The following is an 18,844-nucleotide window of genomic DNA, read 5'->3' on the forward strand; positions in this document are numbered from 1 at the left end:
ATTACATAAAGCATATATAGTCCTCAACTGTGGAAAACCAAGACCGGTTCAAAAATCTCTGAAAATCTCTCTAGACTTAAAGAAAGTGAAACAAGCTTTTATCGATATCAAAAATATAAGGTTCTCTTTCCAGGTCCAGTCCTTATGCCTCCAATCTGTTTACTGGACATCCATGTTGAGGTTTAAATCTAATTCTGCAAACAAATGCACCGATTAAATAAACTACAATGACCTTCAGCTATACAACATATATTGTACACACTCGTGGATATATCAGTCCCCAAATGTTCAAGATCAATAAATTATCTACTGGGAAATTGGTTAAAATGTAATCAGATCAGATCTTCACAAAAATGTAAAAGAGTTTTCACTGAACTGCACCACACCCTGCCACCAATGTCCCTTGTCATCCATCCAGTTGTTTTTGTGCAATCCTACTGACAAACAAACAAACAAACAATCGGACAGTGGTATAAAAGTAACCTCCTCGGTGGAGGGAATAAATGCTGATGGTGTTTTGAAGGAAATTTAATTCACTTGCTTTATTTAATCACATTAACACAATAATCCCAACAATGCAACAAAGGCAGTGTTCAGAAAAATACAAATATAAAAATCTACATGAACGGAACTAGACACTCCTCTTCAATCTATTCAACTTCTACATTTTTACTCTAACAATACCTGATACCTGGAACTGATTAAGTCACTAAGATAGGGACGGTCTGTTGTGTGCGACCACTGTAAGTAAAATTATTCCAATCATAATGAGATTTGTGCCTTTAAGAAATTCTATATTCTCATTGTGATTAAAGTTTTAACAGGTATTCAAAAGTCACATTTGACCCATGAGTGTGTCCTCTTGATATTGTAAATAAAGCCCTGTACAATTCAAAACAGCACAAAAAAAACCAAATCACAACACTTTTCAAACATCTTTTAACAATGTTAGTAATCTTTGAAACACCTTCGCCATCAAGGTGCATTGGTAACCCCGTAAAAAAAATACACTCCGGTCACAGAAGTCTTTTCAAAGAGTGTAAAAACCTTTGTGTGATTCGTTGAATTACTGGGACAAAAAAAAAACAGGACTCTCCAGTGTCAAGATGGAACGATAGAACGAGGGCAACTTTTTTTTGTGTCTTGCTCCTGCTGGGACTCACACGCCCAGAAAACGTGACGGCCCGGCAGCAGCCACATTCAAGAACCATTCTTCGTTATCAGTGCCCATCACGGGAAGTGTTGAAGGCAACGTCCACAGACCTGGGCTTGGCCGGGTGTCAGCTTGGGCGTGCGTGTTGCACAGTGGTTTCAGTATGTGTGTGTGTGTGTGTGTTTGTGTGTGTGAGATACTGGGAGTTATTCACAGGCAAGTTTGCCATCGAAGCTGGAGAGCGCGATGGCAAAGGCCTGCACCGCGCACAGCGGGTAGCTGAAGTCCAGTGTGAAAATGTCATCGGCTATCCGTCCAAACTGCATCACAATGTAGTCCACTGCAAAAGACAAGGAACAGTTCAGATAGACAGACACACACATGACCCCTGGATATAAACATACAGCCTAATATATACTGTGTATAAAATGGAGCAGCGGAACAACAGGAGAATGTCCGGAACCTTCAAGTAGGAGGGTGATGTCTCGGTAGAGCAGCAGGGGGACGGACAAAAGTATCAAATCTACCGCGGATATTCAAGTTATTGTTTTTACGATACTACATTTAAGAAGAGAAAACCTAAATGAATGACTGCCATGGACACAAGGGACGATTAACCTCCAGTTTTACTGAGAGTTCTAATAATTTGTTTTTACCGACAAATATGACGCCAAGACCCCTCTCCCATAGAACGTAGAATTAGCTCATCCAAATTTTCTTGTATAAATGAATCATAATTCTTTGAAGCTGCATTCATATATTTTTAACAAATTAAAGGAAACCTACTCAAGGTATTTATCGAAGTAATCTAAAAGGGCAAATCGAAATGACAACACGCGTTCAATGTCTCCGTGTTCATGTCTGATCCTTCGCTGCCGAGGCTGTTACACACATTTCACAATATTTAACTCACACTTGTGCTCAAAGTGAGAAATGTTGTTCAGGGCTCTCTATTTCCACCATCTCTCTCCATACTTCTCTCTTCCTATATCTCTTTCTCTCTGTATCAATCTCTCTCTCTCCATCTCTATCTTTCTTTCTCTCTCCCTAGACATCCCTCCATCTACCCATCTATCTATTCCTCCCTCCCTCGCTCCCTCCCTCCCTCCCTCCACTCACAGTCCTTGCTGTGGACGATCTGGAAGTTCTTGATGGAGGCCTGGGTGACGCGGCCATTGAAGTTGAGCACGTGAGACGACGTTTCATCGTTCCACACTGGCGTCTTGTTGTGAAGCTCGATCAGATTTTCCATCCGTCTATTCTGGTGTCTTATCAACAGGCCGTCAAATTCCTGGGATGAAAAACACAAAGTCACTTAACACCAACAAAGAGCATCGCGGTTTTTTACACACTGGCCTTGTGTTGCTCCTCATAATGAGCACACTGCATTCCATAAATCAAGCTGTGGGCAGTATGGATATCATCTGATGGTCTCGGCCTCACGCACACAAACCAACAAGTCACAGTTAGTAAGTGTGTGTCTGATAATCCCAACAACACACACTTTGTTTGCTGAAAGAGGTTTATTCCTTTCTTTCTAAAGCACTTTGCTCTTTTTATCCTTCTCTTGGCAAATTACCTCGGACCACTCGTTTTTATTTCAGCAGGATTAAGCAAAAAATCTACTGAATGGATTTCCATAGAACTCAAGATGATGGGACAAGAATCCAGAGAAAGAGGCAGATCCAGGGAGTTATTTATCACTGTCTTTAACTTTGTGAGAGTTAGTGTTTATAGACATTTTTTCACCAGTTTTCAAATTCATGGATCTTGATGACTAAAATCAGGCGTATTTATGGAGCTGATATCTAAAAATGTTTTCAGACATGCAATGAACTCTGGAGGTTATCTGAAAGGGCTGCAAATGTCACGTCTGGACATTATACGGACTTCATGACTGAAAACGCTTATAAGTGTGTGTTTGGTGGAGGTATATATTCTCTGAGGGCCATCCGGGTTACATATGACCATGATATACCAGTGAAGAAGACTGATGTTTGGAGTTATGTTGTGTTTGTTTGTGTGTGTATTTAGGACACGTGTTCTCTCTGTTACACCAAACATACAGTTAACCAACCCTATTATTTTAACAAATTACAGTCTGTGTTGCTCCTGATGTTCTGGTCTGCTCTATAACATGATGACACATATGTTTTGTTGTCTGTTCTATTCAAGGCAATATGAATACAGAGATACAAATACAACCATAGAGCAACGAAACAGAAGCGATCTTACATTTCTCGGTCGGAGCGGTACTCGCTCATTGTCCTTGTTCATCCCTGGAATGATGATGGACATCCTTCTGGGTCCTTTCATACCTAAAACATTTGTTTCCTGAACACAGAAATGAGTAAAATTATACATATATCAATACATTTATGTGTGTGTGTATATGTACACATATATATATAATAGACGTACAGTACATAATCTAAGAGGGAGCCGTTAGACGACTTACATAGATGATTCCTGCTAACTCCTGCCGTGCGTTGGACATGTCTGGAAGAGCTCTCTCTGGATTCAGAGCGTTGTCGAACACTGTGAACTTAGTCCCCATTAAATTGGACCTGAGAAATGTAGAAAAGAAAACTCAGCAGATAATACACTTTATCCAGGCAGCTTTTGAATGAATTGTGTGTACTGTGTACCTCAGCTTCCCAACAAAGTTCTCTCCACCTCTCGATAAATCTGTGGTGTCGATGGAAATGAGGTAATTAGAAGTTGCACATTTCTTTCTTTTCCTGCCGGCCAACAGGAACGTCTGCAAAGAAACAGACAAGGAGACATTTCAGAATAATAAAACTGAAAAGAAAACATTAAACAACTAGTGTGTCTATTAACACACGTCCCTAAAGCTGTCATAAATAAAATAATAATAGGACTACTGACAGGAGTGATCTCTGGGTGTTATTTACATGAGACCTGCTCATTTGCATCGCTGTAAAACATGCAAACTTTCAAACTCCAGCACAGATCCCTTCCTGACCTTTTTTTCATTGTCTAGATGAAAGTAGTACAGCGGGTAGAGGCTCTTGTCCATCCCTCTCTGGTCTCGAGTCACTCGGCATTTGATGGTCACCCCCTGTGGAGCCGGCTCCATCACGAAGCTCTCCAGGTTGTCAAACTCGATCTCAGGCGACGGAGCTCTCTCCTGATCGAGAAGCATAAATAGTGGATTTAAACCCACTGATGGTTTTCCACATAGTCCATTTGATTTGAAATTATTTGACCGCCTGTAAATAAATGGGTCAATTTTGTGGGAATTCACCTTTTTCTTCTTCCCTTTGCCCTTTTTCTTCTTGGATTTTTCTTCTTTTTCAGAGTCAGAATCCTCACTCGCATCTGCCTTGGCTGAAACACACAACAGACGTGTTGTTTACTTGTCATTGACTCAAACAGAGGAGCAGAATAATACGTTACTTCTAAACTTGCCTTTCTTCTTCGTCTTCTTGGTTTTGTCCTTGTCTTTGTCCTTGTCTTTGTCTCCTGATGTTTGAAACAGGGACGTAGACCCCGAACTGGATTTCTTCTTCGATTTGGTCGACTTTGTCTCTTCTTCGCTGTCGTCGCTGTCTGATTTAGCAGCTGCTCGATGGGACGAGGCGTAAAAGATTTTCCCATTCAAGTTAAACTTAGAGTCAACGTTTTGTCATTTCAGCATCACACAACATGTAAAGTCTCACAGCCAGTCAAATGGGATTACTGAAACTGTTTAGTCTCACCTTTCTTCTTGCTTTTTGTTTCTTTCTCTCCATTTATCTGGAACAGTGAAGCTGGCTCTTTCTTCTTCTCCTTCTCCTTCGACTTGGACTTCTTTTCTTTTCCATCGGAATCTTTGTCGTCTGAAAAATTTGACAAAAGCAACATTTTGTAGAACATGTTATCAATTCCCTTCAAAAGGAAAATAATGTAAATCTCCCTCCTTCATGTACTATACTGGACATGTGTCTTAATTGTAGTGAGCAAACTAAGGTTGATATTTTAAATCTGCTCTTACAGTTTCTTGTTGCAGTTAACTGGTGAGAAGGATTTTGGCTTCACCAGGACTTGCCTTTATTATATCTGTTAGGTCAGGGTCATACTTTTTTAGTGTAAGCGAGTAAGACCAAGAACTTCCCTCTTTTTTCTCCTGTGTCCTCATACAATGGATTCGAGCTAAAACCTAGAATTCCTAACTCGGAAGACGTCCTGGAGAAAAGAGGCCAAATTCCTCTCTCAGATATCGTGGCGCAAGTGCTGTGTCCTCAGACCCGGATCACTCTCAGAACACTGTCAGCGCTCGCTCTTAAAACGTGTCCCAACACGTCCTCACACCTCGACTAGCTGAGTGATTGCTGCTCCATGCCGTTTCTACCGCCTGTGTAGTTCCAGCATCAATGAACAGTGGGGATTGAAAGCACATGGTTAAATATCTGCTGAGGTAGGCACTTCATCAGAAGAGGTCTAGTCCCTGGTGAATATTGAATTGACCAGTTAGTGTTAAATGTCTCCTCCAAACCCTGTAACATCTAAGGTTTAATCTTTGTCTCCCTTTGACAGTATTCAAATGATATATGACAGATGAATGATGGTCTGGGTTTGGATACTTGGGGCTAACATGTTGTAAACACAACATGGACAAAAAGTACTTTCCCCCTTTTAAGTTTATATCTTGAATTGCTGCCAGTTCTTGTCATTAATTTAAAGTATCAGTTATTTCTGTCCACTCTAGTTCCAGCCCTGTTTGTAGAGTAGTCACCAGCTCCAGAGGGAAACATCTGGTTCTTCAGCGGCCAAGTGCCAAGTGACATTTGGTCTGTTTTCTTCTTTCAAGGCTTTTTAGCTCAAAATAACTACTTGCTGGAAAACGACAACAATAAAAGTTGCAACGTTGCATTTGGAAAACAAAACAATTAGCTGGATTTGGAAAACAAAACAATTAGCTGGAAGACTAAATAACGTTGGAACATGTAGCCAATGCTCATTTTAACACAGACTAAATAGTCATGGTATCCTTTTTTAAAACAAACACATTGATTATATCCGTTTGAAGAGCAAATTAAAGTGTCTTTTGGATAATGAATATTATTAAATCATGGTTCTCGTGGTTCTCACAAATCTGGTTCCCAAACCAAACACACTTGAAATTCCTTTTCCTAACATGTTTGTTTGTTCCTGTTTGTACACAAACCAATTTACCCTGTTTCTTAATTGTTACCTTCACCGAGGATGTTATGTTTTCATGTGAGTCTGTTAATTGGCAGGATTATACAGAAACTACAGGACAGATTATCATGAAACCTACTGGAAAGATGAGGAGGGAAGAGAGTTCAAGACAGCTGGACAACCAATGAAATGTTAACTGAACCCAGACTTAATATGCAAAATCTTACAGATGCAATTTACAAATCTATAAATTGCATCAGTGTAGCTCAGCAGACAGGTTCCAACAGTAGCTTTACAAATACACAGCTTAAATCAGTCTTCTGCTTGAACTCAATCTATTGTATTTCCATGGTCACTTTAAACAGAACAGCTGTCTTTCCTTCACATTACTCAAGGAGCTGGAGCCTCAAACACAAGTTAGTGCAGGTATTTCTGAAATGACTGAAGGCCGATCAAAGGGAGAGAGGAAGGTTAAGTTAAGCTCACAGGCAGGAGTTCTGGAGATGATCCAGCCAACGCTCCAGGCTACATTATACAATCATTTCAACTGGGAAGAGATAACTAGCTCAGTTTCCAGTGAAAAAAAAAGGTCAATCTCTACTGATTCTTATCTCAAGATAGCAGAAACTTGTAAGTGCAAACTGTAACATTCTTGAGAAGAAGGCGTGTCAAAATATGTTTTTTATTCCCAAAGGAAAGATCTGGGAGCCCAGTGCTGAACATGCTTTGCTGAATAACTGAAATATCTGCAGTTTTATCACTGGTGGAACTGGTTTGGTGAATTTAACGATGAGTATGCTAACACGACTTGGGTCTGTAATTGTTAATGCTGCTGATGGTAATGAGGCATAATTTTTTCAATAGTTTTAGTCTAGCGTTTTAGCATGCTTACATTTGAAAATATTATTATTATTAAAGATTTGCAAAACTTGGTCCAAGAAGGGTGTGAGATTAAAAAAGGGATCAACAAAGTAAAGACTATTCTCTCTGTACCAAAAATCATTGGTGTTGATGTTTTGCTAAATGCCAACATTAGAACGGTGTTAGACTGACAAAACTTCTCCATAATAATTAAGCCAAAATATCCCAGATATGTGTGCTGCCATCTTGACATAATTGAGAAATCCATATTCTGCGCAGTAGTGATCGTCAGTTAAAGTAGCTGTATCAAGGTCTCATGGCGTATATGCTCTTGCCCTTTTTTGTCTCAGCTGCCAATCATGATGATCTAATAACTAATTAAAACCAAATTCAGCAGAAAACCAAAGCTTAAAGCTCAGATATGAAATGACAGAAATTATCTTTGATGTCGTCATATCTTACTTTCTAGTTTGAGCGATGTCCAAACTACCCAAGTGAAGGCCTTGGGGTTTATGACGTATACTACAGCCACTAAGATGACTGGCCCAAGATTGGCTTAATTTGTGTGTAGTTGTCATGTCGTCCATCTTGTATACTGTCTGTACTGTAGATGCAGCTATGGGGGCAAAGACACAACTGTCTTTCAACCAAAACTTCCTCTCAACAGTTAAAATCAACTCCACGTAACTTTTATATCTAATAACTTCTCTTTTGTTTCAGTTTTCAAGGGGCTAAAATATCTGTGTTCACGTTCCCACGTACACACCCTACACACACTGCACACACCCTACACACACTGTACACACCCTACACAATGTACACACTGCACACACGCTCTTGCCCAGGGCTACACGAGTGGCGCATGGTAGCATCGCTTCTTCTTTGAAGATGACGTTGAATGATGGCGCTTTGAGACGAATTTGAACGTGGGGGCTTACGGACACTTGGATGACACCACAGGAGCAGAATGGAGGAATGTTTGAAGACGCCATCTAACTCAATTGTATTGGAATGCTGTTTACCCCGAAACTCCAGAAGTGTTTTGTGGACTCAAAGACTTCACCCCCACTCCTCCATCTACATAGTGGTGAGTAGATAATGATGATAATTAAAAGTGAACTATCCCTTTAAGGCAATCTTTTTGTCAGTTTTGCCAACAGGTGAACAAACCAGTTCGCTAATCAGTGTTTCTTAATAATTATTACTGGAAGGAAGGGACCAGGGCCAAGAAAGAATCCAATTAATCCTGGCAAGGAATAAGATAAATGTTTTGTTTACATTTTCCACATTAATCACTTAAGGGCGAGTTACTCACTTAAACGTTTGATTCTGTGAGTGTTTCCTGCTCTCTCACCGTTACACAACAAATCATCTTATCCTCTCAACAACATTAGTCTGGTCTCATTACTGTTGTGTGGTAATACTTTTAGAATAGAAGAGTGTTTTGCTGCTTGTTGTCATACCTTTAGATTTAGCTTTCTTGTCTTTGGTGGAACTTGCTGTAGGAGAGCTGTCCTTTGTCGTCTTCTTCTTGGTTTTCCTCTTGGGGGTGTCCTCTCCGCCATTATCGTCCTCATCGTCTGTGCCTGATCCTGTGAAAGATGGCAAACTTTTTTTAATCAAAAAACATTTCTGGTCTGTTCTGGGATAATTGCCTTAATACTGTATATTAATACCCATTTGATTTAATTAAGTTCTTTTTACACCAGTTTCCATGTGAAAACAACTCACCTTTCTTCTTTTTTGGTACACTTTTAACTTTCTTTTTCAGTTCTTTCTCTTTCACTTTGTCCTTTTCTGGGTCGTCCTTGTCTTTTTCTGGTTTCTTTTTCTTCACCTTTTTTCCATCTATAATGTTGAGAAGGAAACATCGATGTCACTAACGTGTTTAGATAATACTATATGTTAAATATCGTGTTTAAATATAACACTTAAAAAATGTCACTCTTTATTCAGTGCATCTCACTTTGGACGGCTGGATTGTCCTCTTCTGAAGCATCCTCATTTTTCTTGGTCTTTGTTTTTTTGGGTTTGGCTTCGGTTCCGTTCGACTTGGCATCTGTTGTGACGTCGGCCTCTTCTCTTTTCTTTTTTGGCTTCTATGAAAGACTTGTGAAACAATGCGAGGAGAAGAAAGAAAACCTGACCTTCAATTTGGGGAAAACATTTCTTTTTGGAGGATGAACTAACTCTTAATTGATAATAAAAACTCACCATTACAAAGACAGATGTGAAGGGCGGCGTGGGGGGGAAAGAAAAATGATAATGTTACCTTTGTAGAATTGAATTATGTAAACCCATTATGAAATGGCATCTCTTCATTCAATGTTCCATCATCATTAAATTTTAAGATAAATACTCGTACTCCAATAACAAAAACATATATTGATATATTTAGTTTCTGGCAAGGTTGTACTTAAAGCTGCAGAAGCCCACTTGTATTTATTAAGAGTAAACAGACATGTTTAGTTACAGCTGGTCAGTGAAGTACCACAACACAAAGTGATTACAGTGAGAACTTTTTAGAACTGAAAAATCTATTAATATTTGCTGAGTTTTCCTAATAGAAAAAAAAAAAAAAAAGTTCTGTGACCATTTTATGTAACTTGCTCAGGCCTCCTCCTGAGTACCACAAAATGCTAATATACAAACAACATGGTTGCAAATCGCAAACACAGACATGCGACTTCAAGTCAATGACTTTATGAGGGTTAAAAAAAAATTAACTGAACAAAACGGAAAACTGCTGAGATGCCTGAGGAGAACATAATGCGACCCAGCAGTATTTAAATGTCAGTCTGTATGAAATATGTCCATATAAACTGTATTTTTTCAAAATGAAATTATAGCTCCAGTTTGCAGTTCTTTCTTCATGGCCTGTAACACTGTCTTCCATCAGGCCCTTCTAGACAAACACTTAAGATAAAGTGTAAAGGGGGTTCAGACCTGTGACCCTTCACCCTCCCACACTACATCTACCCACTGATGCACTGGTCCGTGTGTATGCGATCATTTCCACTTGTATACAGTCATCTGTGCTACAGGGAACAACATGTGCTTCTTGAGTTTGAGGAGTAAGCTGTGGAGTGCCACAGTCCCATGCTACAGAAGGAGGTCAGTGTGATGGCGGCCAGCAGAGACAGTAAAGGTAATCCTATTACACGTAGATCCTGCAACGATGGAGGTCTATTTGTGTCCACAGACAATCCACGAGTCTGAGTAATGATTTGGTATTTGTCAAACTGGAATCCGTTGAATAAAAGAAGAGAAGGCCATTATAATTAACTGGCTATCAGTTGAAATCATACTTCGACCTACGACCATGGCTAGTTTTCTTTTTGTATTAAATTTCTTCGACAACAACATATTGAAAACAGTAGATATCTCTTTTGAAAGTGGCCTCAGAATTTAGGTGAGTGCATGAAAATATTTATAATTTGCTTTGTAAAATACTGGAGGAGCTGAAACCATCATTCTGGGTAATTGGAGCTACAAAGAGGATTTAGATTTGATGAATCCTCTTCAAAATGGCACAAAAACAACAAACATTTTCCTTCTGCATTTGGTGATGTCAGATTTGCATGACCCCCAGAAAATGATAATTGCTCTAAAATATGATAATACACAATAAAAGAGGAAAAGAACCTTAAAGGCCTTTAAGAAGGAAACAGCATAACAATGTCAATGCTGTTGCAGGCATCACCACAGTAGCACTGCTGAATGGTGGCTGGATTACTTCAATCTCTCATGCGTGCTTTTGCAGATGAGTTGCTCAGCAGATGAGTTCCATAGGTTTAGACATCATCAACTGAGATTCAAGTCAATGGAGGAGGAGAAGGAGAAGCTACAGTGGAGCTGCCTACAGAGACGATTCCCTGTTGAATGTCTGTAGAAGGTCTCTGGTGGACAACCTGTCTTACTCCGATGGAAAACCTCCCATGCTGGCATTTGGAACAGTTACCTCACATACGGGTCAGAGATTATTATCCACGTAATAGTTTTATAAGAATGTCTTCAGAATTAACTTTTAATGACCAAAGGATACTATAACACAAATAAAAATTTGAGATACAAGGAAATAGATTGATAATGATCATGCAATGAATGCACTCCCCCCCTGATTGGATATATCTGCATATGTCGAATATTGTTGTTTGAAAAATGCAACGGTTGAATTGTCTTAAGTCTTCCTTTAGGCCTCACGCTCAAAATATCATACGATTTTCTAAATTAACACTGAGATGCGTGGAAACTCAATAAAAACATCCACAACGCGACTGGTTTACCTTCTCTGCAGACATGGTGTGGTCAGCTCTACCACTTCTCCTTTTTCACAGGTTAGAAAATTAAAAAAATACAGACTCCTCACTGGAGATAATGAAAGAGTGAGAGAGGCCCGTAGTCACTGCTTCTCCATCAGCAGAAAGTTGTTAATAGGATTTATGTGTAAAGCCATCTGCTCTGTGGAAACACGTCAACGGGAGAAACCAACAAAGGCTCAGGAGGAGGGAGGAGAAGACTTGTTTATCACTATGTGTTGTCCTCACACCAGGAACTCAGTGTTCTTGAGCTACAACAAAGCCGTCAACCAACAAGATGTTAGTCCAGACTCACTTCCTTCACACATAAGAAGCATCTGTGATCCTCATTTCAACTGAGGGAGAGAGATTTTCTGTTTCACTTTACCTGAACCTGCTGCTGCTGCTGCAGGGACGAATCAGAATCTTCATCTTCCTGAAACCTGGGGCAAAATAAATTAGAAACATGTGATCACACAAATGATGATGAGAACGACGACAACGACAACAACAACAACAACAACAACAACAACAACAACACAACATTTTGAATGTGAGCCTATTGGTTGCTGCCGGTTCAAGAGGGAGACATTTATAAAAGCTAAGTGTTTATAACATTATCCATGTTGGTGAGAGAGAGAGAAATTAATTTTGTTTACCAACAGTCACATGGGGAGATGGAATTAAATAGTATAAAAATATGTATAATAAGATTGTATTATCCATATAGCCATCGTGCACCAATTTTCGACAACCAGCCGCCGTGACTGTGTGAACAGCTTCTGATCTTCCCCTTCCCACAGGCAGAGAGCTCTGTGGAGTCATTTCTACATTAATAGGTCACACAGGGTATGGGAATCAGGCCCGAGCAGTTCTGCCTGACAGCGGCAAACAAAGCTTTCCCTTGCTACTTATTGGTTTAGCACCACTTGGTTAGTTCCGAGGAAAGTGGGTGTGGAAGCAGGAATAACCATTCAGAAAACCACAGGGCCTCAGGTGGGGCTGAGGGAAGGCACACGGAGGGTTGATCACACACATAGAATCAAACGCTCTCATGACAGATGTCTGTGATGCTGTTTGCTGCCGCTGACTCACCTGTCGCGTGTCCAGGCCTCTTTGACGATGTGCTTGTGGAGGGGCATGGCTGGTGTGGAAATAGGTTACATCCCCCATCCTGGTCTCAATGAACAAACAAAAGAAAGAGAGGATTCTGGCTGATGTATCACAGACATTAAAACCATTTATGTAAAAGGTACTTCATCGTGAACGTGTACTGTCCACCATGCATGAACACAGTGTCTCACCAGGCGGGGGTCTCGTCAGGCTGCAGTGGGATTGACTCCATCCAGCTTGTGAGCGCCCATAAGTCTCCATACACATCCTGCAGCTCGCAGACACAGTCACATGACATGACTTCTAAGAGGATTTTTAACAAAACAGGTCCCCCCCCCCCCCCCATCGACTCCCACACAACCAGGAAGCCCTGACCCTTCAAATAGGATTACTCTAATTAGCCACTCACCATCTGTGAGCATTTCTAGGGATTTAATGGAGAGAGTTTTCCTAAAAAGAAAAAAACAAACAATGTTTCAGGTTAAAATATACTGTCATTATATGTCATTATATTATATATATATATATAAATATAAATAACTGTCATTGCTGCGTCCTTCATCTCTGTCGTTTATGTTAGAAACTGTCCTTTCTCATGATTATTGTAATTTTGTTACTTTATTGAGGTGCTCTGATACAAGCTGCATCTATTGCACTTCTGTCCATCCTGGGAGAGGGATCCCTCACATGCGACTCGCTCTAAAGTTTCTAAGTTGTTGTTTTCACTGCTTTAAGGTTATTTTTGTAGTTTTCCTGACTCTTGCATAGGATTAAGAGCAAAGGATGTCCCACCTTGTTAAGCTCTATGAGGCTGATTCTGATTTGTGGAAAAGGGTACAAATAAAATTTGATTGATTGATCGATTTGATCGATACTTTACAGGAAAGTGAAACAGCTTCAGGAGAAACAAATACCATTCAAAAACACATTTAAAACGAACAAGAGCCTAAAATGGGAGCAGGTGGTTCATGACAGGAACATCTTGCAATAGACAAGCTGGAGGAAAACAAGGGTGCAACAGTAGAAATGTGAGAAAGGAAGGTTCTTCACTTTAACAGCTACAGTTATGTTTTAAACATACTAATTGGCCTGTGTTTGATCTGTGAAGCAGGACAATGCTGAAAACATGTGAACCTCTTTTAATCAGCAGAGTCATAGGTGCCAATATGGTGAGTTAAGAGTGTGATTTCCTCAGTCGGCCACCAGATGCTGCTGTTCCCCAAGAGACAAAACACACGATGCAGGACAGCAGCTGGGAGGCACTAGAGGGCACATGGAAGTACTGAACGGTAATTTCATTTTACGCATAGATGAAAAATGACTGACCAGGCCTCAGCAGCAGCGTTGGAAATGTATAATTATCCATGGGAATGGTGGTTTTCTATGGGAGTCCTGTGCCGGCTCAAGGAGTCTCACAGCAGAGGGGAGGAGACTGATCACAGCTGAGGTGAACAGTAACACATGTGGCAGGAACTAAAGAAGAAGTAAGGCAGTCTGCTCGTTTTAAAAGGCCAGGCCCTTTGTCTCTGCACATCGCTGTGCTGCTCACGCTGTCCAGTCTGCTGACTGATGAAAAGGGTCCAGACTAATGGCTTTGCTGGCATTTCTGCAAACGCTTGACAGTGACATGGCCGTTGGCAGGCGGCCTAAGGAAGGCCAGTGACCTCCAGGGAGCAGCAGTGAAGCCATCAAGATCTTAAAGAGACAGACACCACAGAGCCTTTCTCGCCACACGCTGCGTTTTCCAAATCATTTTCATGTCAGTTGTGTTTTATTGCTGCAAGCAAGAAAGTAAACAGAGCCTAGGTGGTGCAAGAGAGTGCCCCGTAGCAGAGAGGCTGTAAAACCAGCTCTTACTATACCGACAACTGTAACAACAAGCCGGAAAGGAAATGAAAACACATTAATCAAAGTTGTGGCCAAACAGGGACCATTCAAAGCAGTTGTGCAAACACGAAGCCAAGAAGAATTATGTTAAATACATATAAGGTACAGCTTCCAGTGGCAGTGACCGGTGTTTGAGGAGGGGCTCCGATGATGATATTTTTGTTCCCCCGTGGGTTTAGTGCTGAACCAGCGCATCGGTGGGGACGTGAACTCAGTGGCACTGTACAGGCCGGTGAATCATCAACTCAGAGAGGGCCCATATCTCAGGAAGGACAAACAATGAAGAAGAAACCGGAAAATCTGGGTTAAATGAGTCTATTCCCAAAGGAGGAACTGTAACAGGAATGCGGAGGGTTAAAAAAAAAGAAAAAAAAGACAATGGCAGGAGGTCTCTTTATTACATATGGAAAGATGCTATTCAGAGAGCAGAGGGTTGTGGGGTTGTAGAAAGGACCTCACAGTCTCAACACTGAGTCAAAGAAAGTCACACTGCCCCATATGTCAATTTTAGAACTAGTTTATAAAAAGAACAAATAAATGACTGTCTATCCAGAGAGGAACATTGGTCATATAGGGATCAAGCTCATGATCAAACAGAATTAAATCCACATCGATGAAAAACAGAGCGATCGGGCTTTCCCCCTCCAGAGCTGTGGAGTTGAATCCTGATTCAAATCGGAGTTTCTCAGAACTCTGAACCCGAAGCCCCCGCTTACAGAGAAAGAGAAAAAAAAAGTCATTACAGAATGAATGTATGAATGAAAGCTTTATTTTCCCTCTGGGAATATGCATTGCACAAAGGGTATAACAAAATATATATCTCATAAATGTCCGACAATGACATCATATAGAAAATAAGCATGCAAAAGCTTAATTTAAGGAGATTAATAAAGGACCATTATTGAAAGTTCAACCAAGGTTTAAAATGCTATGTAGCTGAATGGGATGAATGATGTGATGCCTCTTTTAATCTTCAGCTCAAAGATAAGATCACACTTTCAGACCACAGAGGATCATCGGCTCTGTAGTAATCTTGTGAGTAAGTTGATGGTGTGCTGGTTTGTCATATAAGTAACAGTTTAATTATTCTGTCACATAGTTAAAGAAAACTCATCCAAAGGTCATTGTCAGCCGAGATCAGTCCACCTTAAAACTTCTAGGTTTCCTTAAAGCTAGGGTGGGTAATCTTGGAAAAAGCTAGCCAGAGCAGGCTACAGGTACAAATAAAGTTACTTGTATGCTCTCGGTTGTGTTGTTTATAATCACAGGTAGCAGAGTAGCTCTTCTAAAATTCATGATCTATTTAAAACCAGTGACTTGTCTTCACACCAGTTATCAAAGTGGTTAATGCCAGATCTATAACCCGTCTCATCCTCACTTGAAAGGCCGTCGCTGCGCAGTTATCCTGGTGGATTCTGCTTTACCATGTGAACAGCATAGGTGAGAAGACACAACCCTCTGGAGCCCCAGGCAGATGAAAGATAATTGTTCTCCATACATGTGGTATAAACACATGTCCTGTTGCCTGTCGGGAAAGAAGCAGTGCATCCATCTTGTGAAGATGTGATTTTAAACCCAGCTGCTTTTCTCAATAGATCTGCCTGGACATTATTAAAGGCAGATGATAAATCAGCAGACAGTGGGGGTTGAGATGGTCTATCAGACTCATCACGTGCAAAAAGCATTGGAAGCCATTGGCAAACTGTGATGTTTGTCCAAAGCTCGTCTATAGTGAGGTTGAAGCCAACCATTGTTTTGACTCCGGACCACGCCTCCCTATCGTTGTCCTCAAGTAGCTCGTTCCCTGCTCAGTGTACTGCGTGTCTGAATTAATTCTCCTGTGCGTCTGACATCTGACACTTAATTCAAGTTCCAAGAAGCTCTTTATATCAGCAGTAACTCATTTAGTTCAGCATTTGCAAATGTTTTTAGTTGTTTGGTTGGGATGACATGAAATACGAGGATGTTAATATAGCATTTGAACACTTTGGTGTGTTTGTCTATATCTGGCCTTTGAAACCTCTCCCAGTCTGTACAACAAAATAAATACTAGATAATTCACTCATCAGTTTTTAGTGATATTGATTTATGTTTTCAGTGTAAAATCTTTGTCAGCAGGATGGTGGTGAAAACTGAGGATCATTGTCATATCCACATATCTGCTTTTGTTCAGACCTACGCCAGTTTTTATATTGAAAATTCAAAAATTTAATAATTAGCTAAAGCTAATGCTAACAATGCAAACAATGGTGTAAACACATCTCTAAACAATTATTACATTATAAACAAACTTTAATATGATAGCATAGCACTTAGGGATGGGCGTTCGATTAAATTGTCTTCGTCGATCGTCGGGAGAGTTAATGACGAATTTTCGATGAATCATTAATATTTTCAAGTTCAAAAATTCACTATTTATAAGCTACATTAAAATGCAGTGGGAAAAAAAAGCGTGTTTCCTCATTGAGATCTTTATTACAAGATGAACAAAATATGCGCTGCCGTCATCTTAAACAGCGGAGCCGACAGCTAGAAGCTGGTGCTACTAAACACAACTGACCCTCGTTTTTTTTTCTCCAAAATAAAATAATAATAATATAAAAAAACATAATGTTAAACAACAACTACAAATATATAATACTTAGGTCTGACAGGTTTTGCCAAATGTAACTCAAAACTATCAAACAAGGTACTGAGTCGAGAAAGCTTCATAAAAATAACCAGTAACTCTCATACAACTTCAGCACCAGCCTACGGATTTGTGTTGAGAAAGATGAGCATGTTAAACTGCTCTGGGGTCAGACGCGAACGCAGCCTGGTGACCGTCAGTCCAGCCGCCGAAAAAACCCGCTCTGAGGGGACTGACGTCGCAGGCTCCTTGTCTCATTTTTTAACTCAAAATGGTCCCATGCAACACTTCGCCGTGACCTCTTCATGTTTACTTTGGAAATGGAACTACACGGTAACTCGCAGCCAGTCGCAGGTAACTGAGTAGGACTGTGGCGTTTTTTTCAAACACTGCCCCCCGTGGACAAATGTGTAATTAGCGAATTCCTCGATGAAAAAATTATTTCATCGAGGAAATTCTTAATGATCAATTAATCGATCGTCGATTAATTATGCCCATCCCTAATAGCAATGTTAGTGTTATGATGTTGCAGCACTTAATATATACTGGTGTATTGGTGGCTATTATATTGGTGGCCTAACAGAAATGTGTCTGTGTAAAGCAGTTTGATGTGAAATAAACCTTTAAAACCAGTTGCTACATTTCAAAGGTTCACCATTTAAACACAACAAGTTATTTTTATCTGGACAAGTTGAACTCGTAACTGTTCCGGGTGTTTGGCCCTAACGTCATTGATAGAAGTAATACTCCCTTGTATTATGGCATAGTTGATAAAGTGAACTGGACTCAGATAGATGGTGAGTGTGTCAATTAATTACTAAATCTTTAACTAGTAACATTTGTACTAAAATTGACAGTTGTTGAGCGTCCCAACTAATGTAGCTAGCAGCGAAGTTTACTACTAGTTTCATGGCCTGGACTGAAAGTCCTGCCTCTACTATCACATTTTCAGTTTATAGCTATAACATCTCACCCACTTTTTAATAACTTTTAAGGCCTTTGCTGAGGGAAATGAATTCAATACAATTCAATGCTTTAACTCGGTGTATCTTACAACGACTTAATTTTCTCCTCCGGACTCAGGATCTCAGATACCAGGTGTCTGTTCCTCTCAACACAAAGTTATCTCTGTATTTGTAGCGATAACACGAGACAGTTTGGTGGGTTTGTTAGTTCGGTGAGAAGATAAGAGACAATGCTGAAACAAAAGTTCCCCGTGGAGGCTCGAGCAGCGACGTGCCAAATCTAATAAGGAGCAAATTGAAAACGCTCCTTCGCTCACAAGCCTCTCTGGTATCTCTTGTTGATAAATTCCTCCCAGCTGATAACCGGGAGTCATATTATGACTACACAGCCCATTGTGCATTACTTGGCCTCAGTGACCCATGGAAAAGAAGAAGTGGGAGGTAAGTTATTTGAAATACACAATGATACACATGATGTACAGTCAGTGGGTGAGGACATTGATGCTTTATTATGAGGACACTCCAAAATGGACAACGCAAATTGGATCGGGGGGGTTCTTAGACTTGGGCTGTTGCTCCAGATATTTTCTGTAACTTTTCCTCCCAGCTCCATAATAAAAACGAAATATTTCAACGAGTAGACGTGTTGATGAAGTTTTTAATGCGCTACGTACACAAAACTGGAAAAAACGAATATCTCAGGATGAGGAAGAGATGCCGAGACACGTAGAAGAAGCTGAAGGTGACATCGACTTGGATGGACTATAAGATTCAAGAGCATTTAAAGAAAAGA

The 18,844-nt window shown here is 40.3% G+C and overlaps 1 protein-coding gene across 1 annotated transcript; it reads right to left on the bottom strand.

Moving 5' to 3' along the window:
• Positions 1-15: 15 nt before the first annotated feature.
• Positions 16-14,237, bottom strand: LOC128456293 (tubby-related protein 3-like). The gene is given in 15 exon segments (XM_053440390.1): positions 16-1,493; positions 2,273-2,444; positions 3,389-3,487; positions 3,612-3,720; positions 3,802-3,914; positions 4,140-4,304; positions 4,422-4,738; positions 4,876-4,995; positions 8,623-8,751; positions 8,891-9,007; positions 9,126-9,258; positions 11,846-11,900; positions 12,553-12,631; positions 12,762-12,838; positions 13,897-14,237. Coding segments are annotated over 13 exon segments (1,710 nt in total). The 5' UTR covers positions 12,600-12,631; positions 12,762-12,838; positions 13,897-14,237; the 3' UTR covers positions 16-1,359.
• Between the last annotated feature and the right edge of the window lie 4,607 nt (positions 14,238-18,844).

Source organism: Pleuronectes platessa, chromosome 2 (assembly GCF_947347685.1).
Source record: "Pleuronectes platessa chromosome 2, fPlePla1.1, whole genome shotgun sequence".
Lineage (NCBI taxonomy): Eukaryota > Metazoa > Chordata > Actinopteri > Pleuronectiformes > Pleuronectidae > Pleuronectes > Pleuronectes platessa.